The sequence below is a fragment of the Nicotiana tomentosiformis genome, chromosome 1 (genome assembly GCF_000390325.3).
Source record: "Nicotiana tomentosiformis chromosome 1, ASM39032v3, whole genome shotgun sequence".
In the NCBI taxonomy this organism is placed as follows: domain Eukaryota; kingdom Viridiplantae; phylum Streptophyta; class Magnoliopsida; order Solanales; family Solanaceae; genus Nicotiana; species Nicotiana tomentosiformis.
This window is the reverse complement of record NC_090812.1, coordinates 91,993,976-92,005,957: the sequence shown is the minus strand read 5'-3', so window position 1 is coordinate 92,005,957 and position 11,982 is coordinate 91,993,976. Positions and strand designations below refer to the sequence as shown.

At 34.9% G+C, this 11,982-nt stretch overlaps 1 protein-coding gene across 5 annotated transcripts; it reads right to left on the bottom strand.

The window, feature by feature from the left end:
- Positions 1-4,186: 4,186 nt before the first annotated feature.
- Positions 4,187-11,649, bottom strand: LOC104104669 (DUF724 domain-containing protein 3). 5 transcript variants are annotated; one of them, XM_070187668.1, is made up of 10 exons: positions 11,500-11,640; positions 10,647-11,279; positions 9,567-9,980; positions 8,220-8,663; positions 6,634-6,691; positions 6,335-6,540; positions 5,998-6,076; positions 5,738-5,908; positions 5,270-5,422; positions 4,187-5,202 (listed from the first exon to the last, which is right to left on the bottom strand). In XM_070187668.1, the coding sequence occupies exons 2-10, from the start codon at positions 11,094-11,096 to the stop codon at positions 4,556-4,558; spliced, it is 2,622 nt and encodes an 873-aa protein (XP_070043769.1). In that variant the 5' UTR covers positions 11,097-11,279; positions 11,500-11,640; the 3' UTR covers positions 4,187-4,555. The 5 variants fall into 5 exon arrangements, with proteins under 5 accessions (XP_070043769.1, XP_009611101.1, XP_070043771.1 ...); XM_009612806.4 differs by having other exon boundaries at positions 5,648-5,908; positions 11,500-11,639; XM_070187670.1 differs by lacking the exon at positions 10,647-11,279 and having other exon boundaries at positions 5,648-5,908; positions 9,567-9,973; positions 11,500-11,649.
- Positions 11,650-11,982: the final 333 nt, after the last annotated feature.

Genomic DNA, 11,982 nt, shown 5'->3' with positions numbered 1-11,982 from the left:
CTCGTCCTGTAGCAACAGTAGCTCTAGCGTGGCAGGTCCGGGATGCAAAGGCGGAACTTCCATGTCAGCTACTGTAAATTGAACAATATTAATTACATTATTTTACTTTAATATGTTAGTTTTATTATTTTACATGTTAGTTTTATTATTTTATATATTTATTTGTTACTCACTTATTTTTAACTATAATAAAATTAAATAATTAATTTTTATAATTATACAAGATTTAATTATTAAATATTCACATATGGGTTTCGGACTCGATATTTGAGGCCTAGTAGCACCAAGGTATCCTGAATTCTTGTGTTCATGATGAGAAATTTTTTTCGATTTATCACTCAATAGGTCTGTTATTTTAAATGTTAGTTTATTATTTATATGGTAGTTTAATATTGTATATGTTAATTTTATTAATTTATATGTTAGATTTATTATTTTATATGTTAGTTTTATTATTATATATTTTTGTTTATGACTCACTTATTTTTTACTATAATAAAATTAAATAATTAATTTTTATAATTATACAAGATTTAATTATTAAATATTCATATATGGGTTTCGGGCTCGATATTTGAGGCCTAGTAGCACCAAGATATCTTGAATTCTTGTGTTCGTGATGAAAAAATTCTCCCGATTTATCACTCAATAGGTCTGTTATTTTAAATGTTAGTTTATTATTTATATGGTAGTTTAATATTGTATATGTTAGTTTTATTAATTTACATGTTAGTTTTATTATTTTATATGTTAGTTTTATTATTATATATTTTTGTTTATGACTCACTTAGTTTTTACTATAATAAAATTAAATAATTAATTTTTATAATTATACAATATTTAATTATTAAATATTCACATATGGGTTCCGGGCTCGATATTTGAGGCCCAGTAGCACCAAGATATCCTGAATTCTTGTGTTCATGATGAAAAAAATTTTCCGATTTATCACTCAATAGGTCTGTTATTTTAAATGTTAGTTTATTATTTATATGTTAGTTTAATATTGTATATGTTAGTTTTATTAATATATATGTTAGTTTTATTATTTTATATGTTAGTCTTATTATTATATATTTTTGTTTATGACTCACTTATTTTTTACTATAATAAAATTAAATAATTAATTTTTATAATTATACAAGATTTAATTATTAAATATTCACATATGGGTTTCGGGCTCGATATTTGAGGCCCAGTAGCACCAAGGTATCATGAATTCTTGTGTTCATGATAAGAAATTTTTTCCGATTTATCACTCAATAGGTTTGTTATTTTAAATGTTAGTTTATTATTTATATGGTAGTTTAATATTGTATATGTTAGTTTTATTAATTTATATGTTAGTTTTATTATTATATTTTTTTTATGACTCACTTATTTTATACTATTATAAAATTAAATAATTAATTTTCATAATTAAACAAGATTTAATTATTAAATATTCATATAACAATACTTAGTCCGGAAAATACTTTGAACTATCAACTTTTTTGGCGTATTTTTGGGTATAAGAGATACATAAATGATTAATTTCAATAACTACAAGGATATTACGCTAAAAGGCACTATATTTTACTACGCTAAAGGGCACTACATTACAAATGCGAACACTACATTAGGCAACAAGATACCACTACAGAAAACTAAACTAACAATTTATCTATTTTACTAGTCTTTTAATAAATAAATAATCTAAAGCGGATAACAATAATAAATTAATTTAATAAAAAAAATCACGAAAATACATATACCACAGTAAAAAGTAACTAATTGATATTTTTTTAACAACTAATAATAATTTGTCTATTTTACTAATTTTTTTAGCACACTAATACTATAGTCCAGATAAAAAATAACAAATTAGTTAAATCGCAAAACAATCACAAAATAACATAGAGCACATTAAAAATAACTAATATGTATTTTTTATACGAGTTTTAACAAAAACTAAGTCGGAATACCTCGATTTAAGGTTTTTGAAAAGTTGAAGATTTGGTGATTTGGAGCCGAAACGAGCAACCCACTACGAGATAACGGCTTAGCTAGGATGTGGGACCGAGAATCTATACTTTTTGTGGGACCGGTGGGCTCCACTTGAGCTTTTTTTCGTTGACAATGGGGGGGCTGTTTTTTTTTTTGTTTGAAGGGGAGGGGAAATCTCTAGTTTGGTGGGGAAGGGAAGGGGACGGATTTTTATGTGGGTATAGCGCTTTTTATTAAGACGCTATACTATAGCGTCTTAATAAAAGACGCTATACCTTCCCGCTCTTTTCAGGTTCAACTATAGCGCCTTTTAAAAGAGCGTTATATATATTTTGGTCACTATTTTTTTCCCCACATATTTTAGTTCTTTGAGTCCAAAAGAACCATATTTTGGTTCCGGACACATAATAATAATAATGTGTCTAATGGTAAAGAAGAAACGACGTCTCGCTTAATTGTGAGCAACGAAGAAAGAGACAAACCAAATTGATGATAACGGAAGCCTTTCACCTAATTAGAGTACAAAGCAGATTTTGAAAGAAAGGGATCTAGAGAGAGAACAGAGTTAAGAAGAGTTAGTTAAGTGGCAGTTGTCGTGCAACGTGATGGGTCCATCCCATGTGTAAGGAAGACATCTTCCTTTTGACTTTGAAATGTCAAATCAACTAAAGGAATAGTAAGGAATTTTATGGCAAATATTTTTTTGGTTTCACGTTGAATATTTGACTCTTGCCAAACTCATGAGATCATTGATGACATCAATGAAACAATCCTAAACACTATAAATAGGTGTCTTGCTCTCATTGTAAAATACACACCAACAGAGAGAGAAAGAACGAGTGAGGTTTCACACACAAGATATAAGAAAATAGTTTGTGAGAAAAATAGAGAGTGAGCGATATTATAGTGAGGTGAGAATATCAAAAGAGGGTTATTTCTTTTGAGTGTTGTAGTGGTTTTTACTCGGACCTACAAAGTGTAAAATTCCTTGCTATAGTGATATCAGTTGCTCGTCTCGGGGCCGTGGTTTTTTCCCTTATTCAAAGGATTTTTACGTAAAAATCTTGGTGTCGTTGTCACTCTTTTTCTTGCTAATTACCGTATTTCGGTGCGACGTGATTATTCCGCTTTTATTACTGTGAATATTATTTTTATAGGGGGTTTATTCCCAATAATTGATATCAGAGCACAGGTTATGCTCGTTCACAAGAATGCTACTCACAGTCGGTAGTACTATACTCGGTAAAAAGTAAAAATATCCGGAGTAAAATACGAGGTAGCAAAATTTAACGGAGATAGCGGTTTCTCAACATGGCAAAGAAGGATGAGAGATTTGTTTATCCAACAAGGATTACACAAAGTACTAGATGATGATGCCAAAATGCCTGATACCATGAAAGTTGAGAATTGTGCTGACTTAGATGAAAGGGTTGCTAGTGCAATCAGATTACACTTATCAGATGATGTGGTAAATAACATCATTGATGAAGACACCGCACGTGGCATTTGGGTAAGATTGGAAAGCCTATACATGTCCAAAACGCTAACAAATAAATTGTACCTGAAGAAGCAGCTATACGCCCTACACATAGGTGAAGGTACGAATTTCTTGTCACATTTAAATGTGTTTAACGGACGAATCACACAGCTTTGTTCTATGCTCCTTTGCTGTTGAACTCTGCTGCTTAACTTAGGTTATCTTTTTCTTTAGTGCTTAGTTATGTAATTAATACTTAGCTATACTTATTTTAGCATGATTTATATAGTATTTTATGATTATGTTAGTTTTCATTATAGCTTATTAATTAGCAATATCTGTTTTATACAATTTTATTATCTTTGTTATTCAATATTTTAATATAATGCTACTCCATGACTTATCTCATATTATTATGATATTTTCTTGAAAAATATATTATATAGTTGTATTTTACTAGAACTAACGAAATATTTGAAACACAAGTTACATATTTTGTGCTATGAAAAAAAATAAAAAAACCCATAAAAACCCGAAATTAAAATATGTGACTTTGTTGGTTTAATTTATATATTTAAAAACCCGACACCATTAGTTTGGTATTGTAATTGAAAAATTCGAACCATTAGTTTGGTATGGTAATTGAATGTACACCCCTAATTTCATTCTTGACACCCCATTTGGATTAATCTCAAGAATATATACTAACAGAATAGATATTAATTTTGAAGGCTAACAAGAAAATAATAAATTAACAAAGACACAATCAACTACAACGTCAGATTCATCACATAACTATTTCCTCCGGGCAGAGGAAACCCATGGTTAAAACCAGCTTCCAAATTCATTTTGAACCTTAAGGCAAATTAGTGTTGGCAGGGGCTAAATTTAGCCATTCAAAAACATGTCTTACTTCAGACAGAGCAAGTTATCGACAGGACATATACAACATTCGGCATGAACCCCAAATGGGTGACAACACCAACCCCAACTACGAAACTAGTGACTAATATTGTTCATGCAATAACAGCAAACTATTTTTCAAGATTAACCCACAACAGCGACAACGGTAGCAGCTACAGATCAAATTCATTACGTGCATTTCTTCAGGTCTGCTTGAATATCCTCCAACTGAGACCTCAAACCATCAATTTCACGATCCATAACCTCCTTCCTTGAAATAGCCACGGAATTTTTATACTGTAATTCTGCTATTTGTTTGTTGTTCTCTTCAATCTCTCGTTCAATTTTTTCTCTGTCTGTATTATGGGCGATAATCTGATTACCGATATCTGCAGCCTGTGCTTCAAGCTTTTCCTTCTTATCTTTCATCAACAACACCACAGTTAAATGATCTCTTACAGGCTGCACTTCAAATCCATGCTTTTCCAAGTCGCTGAGAGTCTCCAGTTTTTCTTCAATGGCGCTTCTGGGGTCGTCAAAGTGCAATCTACAAGTCTTCTCTGCAATGCTTGAAAAAGTTACCATACAACCTATAGCTAGTCCTTCGCGTTTACTCTCTTTGCAGAGTTCCAATGGACGGAAATGTGGCTTCTGAGGAAATTTCTGGAAAATAGCCATGGTTTCAAATATTGACCAAACATCTGAATCCTTTATAAAAGGCAAGCTCTGTGTTTCAGTTTGGGTGGTTGGGATCCCGCTGACAGGAGTTTGGATGGGCATGTCTTGTTTCTCCCTCATCTCAGCACATTGCATCGTATCACATGCAGGTGCAACTCCTGGAGGAGAAAAATTATCATCAAACAGCCAGAATAGTTAGTGCCAAATGAAAGGTTAGTAGCTTACTTGATCCATCAACAGAAGTTGGAGACTGCATTTCTTCAAACCACTTTGCGAGGGGTTGATCATCTAATTTGTTGTATTCAGCAAGAACTTCATCACCATCGCTTGCAATCCTGTTTGATTCAGCAGTTTTCACTCCAGAAGGGTCAACAGAACCTACAGAAGGCCAAAAGGAAGTTTTGAAAATGAGATAAGGATTGAGAGGCTCAACAAAGAGGAGCTGTTCCTCTTTGTTGCATCATACAAGCTGTTATCTTAAACAATCGCATATAGGCTATAGCATTCAAAATTCAAAAGATCCACAAAGTGCTCAAAAACCATGTATCACTTGCCAACATCATCCCCCAAATTGCAATTACTAAAGCAGAAGCCATTACTCACCTTGAGCTTGAGATTCAATATTTACACTTTCTGTCTGTCGCTTTCCACGCTTTATATAATGCTTCTCATGCTGCTGGAACAAAGACTGACCTGTTTTCTCATTTGACAATTTTGTTACGGGCATCTTCCTTGTCCTGCCTCTTTTTCGAGTGTGCCCCATTTGAACCTCTAGTTGCTCCTTACCATCTTCATTTACCATAATTGCTAGCTCGACAGGACATGCGCTCTCATCTTTTGAAGGATCTCCATTTGGTCCCATATCTAAAAGAAAACAGAGCAGATCACCTTCAGGAGAACACTGAAAATAATTTCCACACTCAAATTCTAAGCCCAAGGAATTTATGATATACCTGTTGGGGTTGAAATTGGTTTCCTCGCTGGCCTTCCCCTTTTTTTCTTCTGACTGCTGTCACCTGATTGTTTGGTCTCCTACAGAAACAAAAAATAAGAATCTCCTACAGAAATGAAAAATCAGAACTACAAAGCGATTTAACCAGCCAGTAAAATCAGAATCAAGAGGTCTTCAATTTAAGGAGCTGGACTTTTAACAAAATCTTACAAGTAGCCGAAAAGAATCCAGTATAAACAACATGGTATTAGTCATAAAGTAAGAACTCTCAAAGCATGCAGCAAGTATCAAAATAGCTTGTGGAGTGAAATTATTTTAGCCCTTGAATCTCTGTTTACCTGTCTACTGTCTATGGCAGCATCAATCTGCTTCAGATCCCCAATAGGCTCCAAAGATTCATTATCAATCTGACGAGATCTTTTTGTCCTAGAGCTCCTGACTTTAGTACACTCCAGCCCCATGATGATAGGAACATCAGTTTCTTTGCGTTTAGAGCGTTTTTGAGTAATTTCAGCAGCATTTTCTATTGCAATTCCCTTGCTACCTGTTAAACAGATCTTAAATTGTACTTAGATTTCAGCAAGTACAAATAACCTACCAAGCAAACAAATAATTCCTCTTTTGGGAAATATTGCACCTTGCAACTTCTCAACTGTCCCACCCTTTTCTTCACCAGGTTCCTGGCAGTTCTTCCTCTGCAAATATTTGGAAGAGCACTGAGCATTTTATTTATTTTTCTTTTTGGATAAGTTAGATGAATGAACTAATCATGAACTCTTATTGACACATTTATAGTTGGAAGAAAGAGCATGCTGCAAATGGAGAATTTTCCTAGACCTTTCACCACCCAATTAGGGGTAAACAAGCCAAGCCAAGCCAACTTTGAAATGCACACCTTGGCTTGTAGATGAAGCGCTTTGGCTCCCCCAAAATGAGTAAGTAGCACAGGGCGAGATGTTCGAAGAGAGAGCGCCATAACTAAGGCAAGAACCTAAGAGATAACTTCTGAAAAGGGAGCCATATCGGAATCAGCAAAAAGAACCAAAAGAATTCATTGCAATTACTCATTTGCCAACAATATTCTTGTAAAGGATGAACAAACGAGAATATGGGAAAGATGAAACAGTAGCTTCAACTCAGACCACATTCATTGGAGTAGTCCCTCAGCTGAGAGAAAAGAGCAAATTCATATCAATCACCTCCCAGAAGACCACTTCTGCTAGACAGATGGAGATGGACACTGTCGTTCTTTAAGTTTCCTTCAAATGGATGGTGGATAGGAGAAGAGATCGAGAAAAAGATTTGAAGATAATTAAGTATAAGAAACAAAAACAAAGCAGCTCAACTTTCATCAATGACGGAAAAAAAGGAAACCGAAAGCCGAAAATGACTTATTAGGTGGATTTTAAGAAGATGATGAGCAAGGTTGGCTTTTAGGCTGGTCGCTGATTGATTAGTTTAGATAGTTAATGGAAGAATAGTAAACTCCTTTAAACTCGCATATTAAAAAAATCAAATGCAGTGGAAATTTAAAGTTAAACCAGCATATGTTTTTGAGAAAGGTAACAGTGGTACTATAAATCTCCAGCATAAAAACTGAATTGGGATTAAACCAGCATACTAATATAGTCAATATAAGTATGAAAAAGCAAAAAATACGTAAGTTTAGCATATTGAACATTTAGGTGCCACAGATTGGCTCATTTGGTCAACTGGGCAAGCTCTAGCTTGAACAGTTATAAGCTAAGACAGGCTTAATCAGCTCACAAGCTGGTTTGACTCACTCACAGCCTTGCTTCCAATAGCAAAAGGGTGATCTATTGGCACAAACTGGACGGTTGAGGCAAAATTCAGCAACTCTTACGCTACTTATAGAGCGTCATATTAATTAACTTCAAAGCTGAAGTAACTTCTAAGACAAACTTTTTAACAAACAACGGACATTCATTTAACATAATATTACAAGCGATGACATTCATTTAACATAATATTACAAGCGAAGACATCGCGCACAACTAGCTTGTACTTTGTCGTTCTAGCAAGCCACACCTCCCATTCCTTTCTTTATTAATTTCAATACACTCAAACCAGAAAGGTGGCAAATGGAGCAACAGATTCCTCCTATTGACACCATGCATTTTAATTGATCTAACACCCCCACCCCCCACCCCCGAAAAAAAATGCTCCATATGCAAGGAATATTGGCAGTGAGAAATGACTTACAGTTCTTTTCTTCCAAGAGTGATTACCAGGCTGGTCATCTCCAGCTACAGGTGCTAAAATCTTCATTTCAGTATATTCATAATTTGGGCTGGGATAATCAGAGGGACTCTTTGTACAGGTTGTTTCAGAAGGCTTAGCACTAAGTTTACATGCTTTAAGTGACGTTTTTGGAGTTTCAGTTCCCTCTTTGGGAAGCTCTTGGGCCAGCAAAGAAGCAGCATTACAACTGGAAAGGACCTTCGGCGATGACTTCTCCAGTGAAATATCATCAGTTGAAGGTTTCTCATTAGGATCCTCTATAGACTTAACAGAATGTCGAGTTCTTTCCCCAGAGATATCATTCATAGTGGTTGATTTTCCAAGTGGAACATTTTTTTGTAAAATACAAGTGTCATTGCAGTTATTGCTCCCCTTGGTCTGAGAATCTGAAGGAATTGAAACTTCCTGAAAGTATATTCTGGTAAGCTTTAGCAATACTGAAGGACATTCGCCTTATCAAAAAAAATAGTGAAGTAGATATTACTGGAGGGCTTGCAGAACAGCACTTTACCACATTTATAATGTACGGCAAAGGTCTTGAATCACAACGTCAACATAAACCTCACTGCTTAATCTTGGGCTTAATTAAGCACCATGTACTTTGCTTAGACAGTGTACAAAATCCAATCAATTGAGAGCATTATCGAGTTAGCAATTCTTTGCTAGAGTCATATTAACAATAGGATATGCAACTAAGAAAGTCAAAAGAAGCACCAACTAAAGAACGAGCTAGAAAAGGAAAAGACAAAACTTATATAGCAAATGCTAACACATAATGAGCTTTAGAGTAACACCCAAGGTCAGCCAAAGAAAATTAATATGTGTTTTTTGTTATACATACATCTTTTCACAGATAAAATCAAGCTAAATGTATATCTTTCTCAAATACAAATCAACTGATGTCCACACCCTGATACTGGTGATATCTCGATAGACACAAGATGCCAACTCATTATGTAACAACAAAGAAAAGATTACCTTTTCACAACTTAGGAATAGAAAAGCATCTCGTTCGAGTGACATCCATCTAATAGAGATACATTCACTGCTTTCATATTTCAACTTAAATAAACAGATTTCACTCACATTGGGTTGGTTTGTTACTTGGGGAAGGGGGGGAGGGGCAGCTGCAACATAAAACTGGGGCATTGCTATTTACAACTTACAGCAGTAGATGGATTATACAAGCTACCAATAGAACTACTACCCACCATTATGACCACTCGGAAAGAAAGAATATAATAGCAGACTGATTCAATAAAAGCAACAACAGGACCTGAAAACCAAAGGAATTCAAATGGACCATACCCGAGCGTTAGTAAACCATTGACCATCTTTCCAATCCATGTGAGGTCTCAAATCCGAGTCGTTCAACTCCATCTCCTTGTTTGTGTGCTTAAAAAAGACAATATACCTACTATCATCAAGCTCCCGTGTGATGACGCCACTCCACCAGCCATAATCATAAAGGGCATCCACTTTTTCCAGCAAGCTGAATTTGTTTACAATAAGCGGTGGAATAGGCCGGATATGGAATGAATCAACTATTACTTTCTCAACAATCGCCTTCTTGTCGGAGGCTCGCCGATAGATCTCCACCAAAAAAGAGTTATTTCCACAATGTTCAAGGACAGTTGAAGGAAACCAAGCATCACGGCGATCATCACTATCAAATGATACTTCCACATTCTCTCCCACCCTAAACATCAATGAGCCTGTTCTCTTTCGACAATTAGACATGACAGGGTAAGAGGACAATTATAGAAATCAAGAATAGAAGTGGATAACAACCTTAGACAAGAAGAATACAACCTTTAAGTAGAATTTAAAACAACGCAGCATAGAATATGAAACAAATGGTGTTTTTTGGTTGACTTGAATTTTTGATATGATGAAAAATGTATTCCTCTATGAAATCATTTCTCAATGTTTGATTCCCTTGAAATGTGAAAGCATCTTTCCTCTAATGAAGATATTTTCACCAAAAAGGGGAAAAGGACTTTAATGCTCAAAAATGTTTTTTTATGACGCTGCTGGTGTCTGGGCTAGCTTGTGTGCAACTCAACTCAACTATTCCACTGAGTAGTTGCTACCTCCCAAGTACTGGGTAACTCTAAGGCAACTCAACCCACCAAGGCGTTCACTTTTGACTATGTCTATTTGAACCTGAGACCTCATAGTTCTCATCAAACACTAGAAGTCTAGAACACACAATAATACCCGATTTTTATACCCCCAACACCCAAAAAAGGTATCTGAAAGTTAAACATTTCCCCCAAAAACACATGCAAGAACATTTTCCTACGTACCTATAGCATCCAAACACATCCTTAGCTAAGAAACTGCTGAGCCCTAGTAACAGAAAGATACTGAACTGAAGAAAATTACCTGCTTGCCGGGTCGGACCCATTTCCCTTTGACCCATTTCTGGTGAAATCTCAACTCAGAAACCCCAAATTCAAGTTCGTCAGGCGGGTTATCGAAAGTCACTTGGTATCTAGAATCTTCCAGAACACGTGTCACGACACCAGTCCACCAACCATCCTTATGAAAGGCATCTACGACGTCGTAGAGCTCAAACCTCTCAATTTTTTCAACCGGAGGCACCGGCCTAATAAAAGACACATGCAAAACCTCCTTTAAAGGTTCCGAACCGTTTTCTTCAGCAACAATACTTTTGTATTCGACCCAAACCTCTTTACTCTTCGAACCGGGCGAAGAGGCACCTAGCACTGTGGCTTCGAACCACACACCCTTAAACCCTTCTTCGTCGGAGGTTACTTCTACAGTGGCTCCTTTTGTGAGGTGAGAATATTTTTGGTGTCTACCTCCGCGCATATTGTCTTTGCCCTCTTTGTATTGTAGGGTTTTTGTTCCAGTAAATTCAAACCCTAGGATGCTTATTTTCTATTTCTATTTCCGCTTTTGTTTTTCGTTTTTTGACGTCATATTTGACGCTTTTTGGATTTTTAATATTTGGCGCCAGGGCGGGAAGATTCACTACTGCTCTGTCGATATTACCTATACAAATAGAATTATTATTATAGCCTACATATTAAAATATAAAATAACAAGCTAATTATCTTTTTTTTAATTAAGTTACCAGGGCACATTTATCATAAATATTTTCTTCTAATAACCTAATAGATGATTAGATTGTTTTAATGATTTTTACATTGATAGTACATAAAACTTAAAATTAAAATATAAAAAAGTTAAAAAGCTAACGAAAATGATGTACCGATTCCTCTTGATATTTCTTTCCATGAAATCCACAGCTTTTTCTTCTTCTGATTTAGAAATGAACAACAAAATCTGAAACAAGAGTTTCAAGGGATAAGAGATTTTAGAACTCAAGAAAACACTTTAAAGCAAGTTGAAGAAGAAGCATATAGTAGGAACTAGGAAGTAACTTATTTATTGAACTGATCGCAAGAGCTAGAAGATGGAGTGTAAACGTTGATTTTGTATGTGTCATTGACTCATTGGTCCTAAAAATGTCTTTCCCGAGGGACCTATTAGTAGAAAAAGATCTCCGTTACTAGTTGTCTTGTACATAGGTCGGGTTGGTTGAAGTCTTTCAATTAATAAATAAAATTAATTGTGCCGAGTTATTAAATCTAAAGACCAAACCAACCAATAAAATTCAGGTTTTTTAATCTCAGACTTTTCGATTTTTCGGGTTATTTTGATTTTTTTTCCATAAAGTCTTCATAGTACAAAA

What these genes read in the sequence shown, in the direction of transcription:
- LOC104104669 (XM_009612806.4), bottom strand. Translation starts at nt 11,096, where the DNA reads ATGCGCGGAGGTAGACACCAAAAATATTCTCACCTCACAAAAGGAGCC. An exon ending in GACAGTTGAGAAGTTGCAAG is followed by an intron (nt 6,541 to 6,633) that starts GTGCAATATTTC and finishes TCTGTTTAACAG; the next exon opens with GTAGCAAGGGAATTGCAATA. An exon ending in TATTGAATCTCAAGCTCAAG is followed by an intron (nt 5,423 to 5,647) that starts GTGAGTAATGGC and finishes GGCCTTCTGTAG; the next exon opens with GTTCTGTTGACCCTTCTGGA.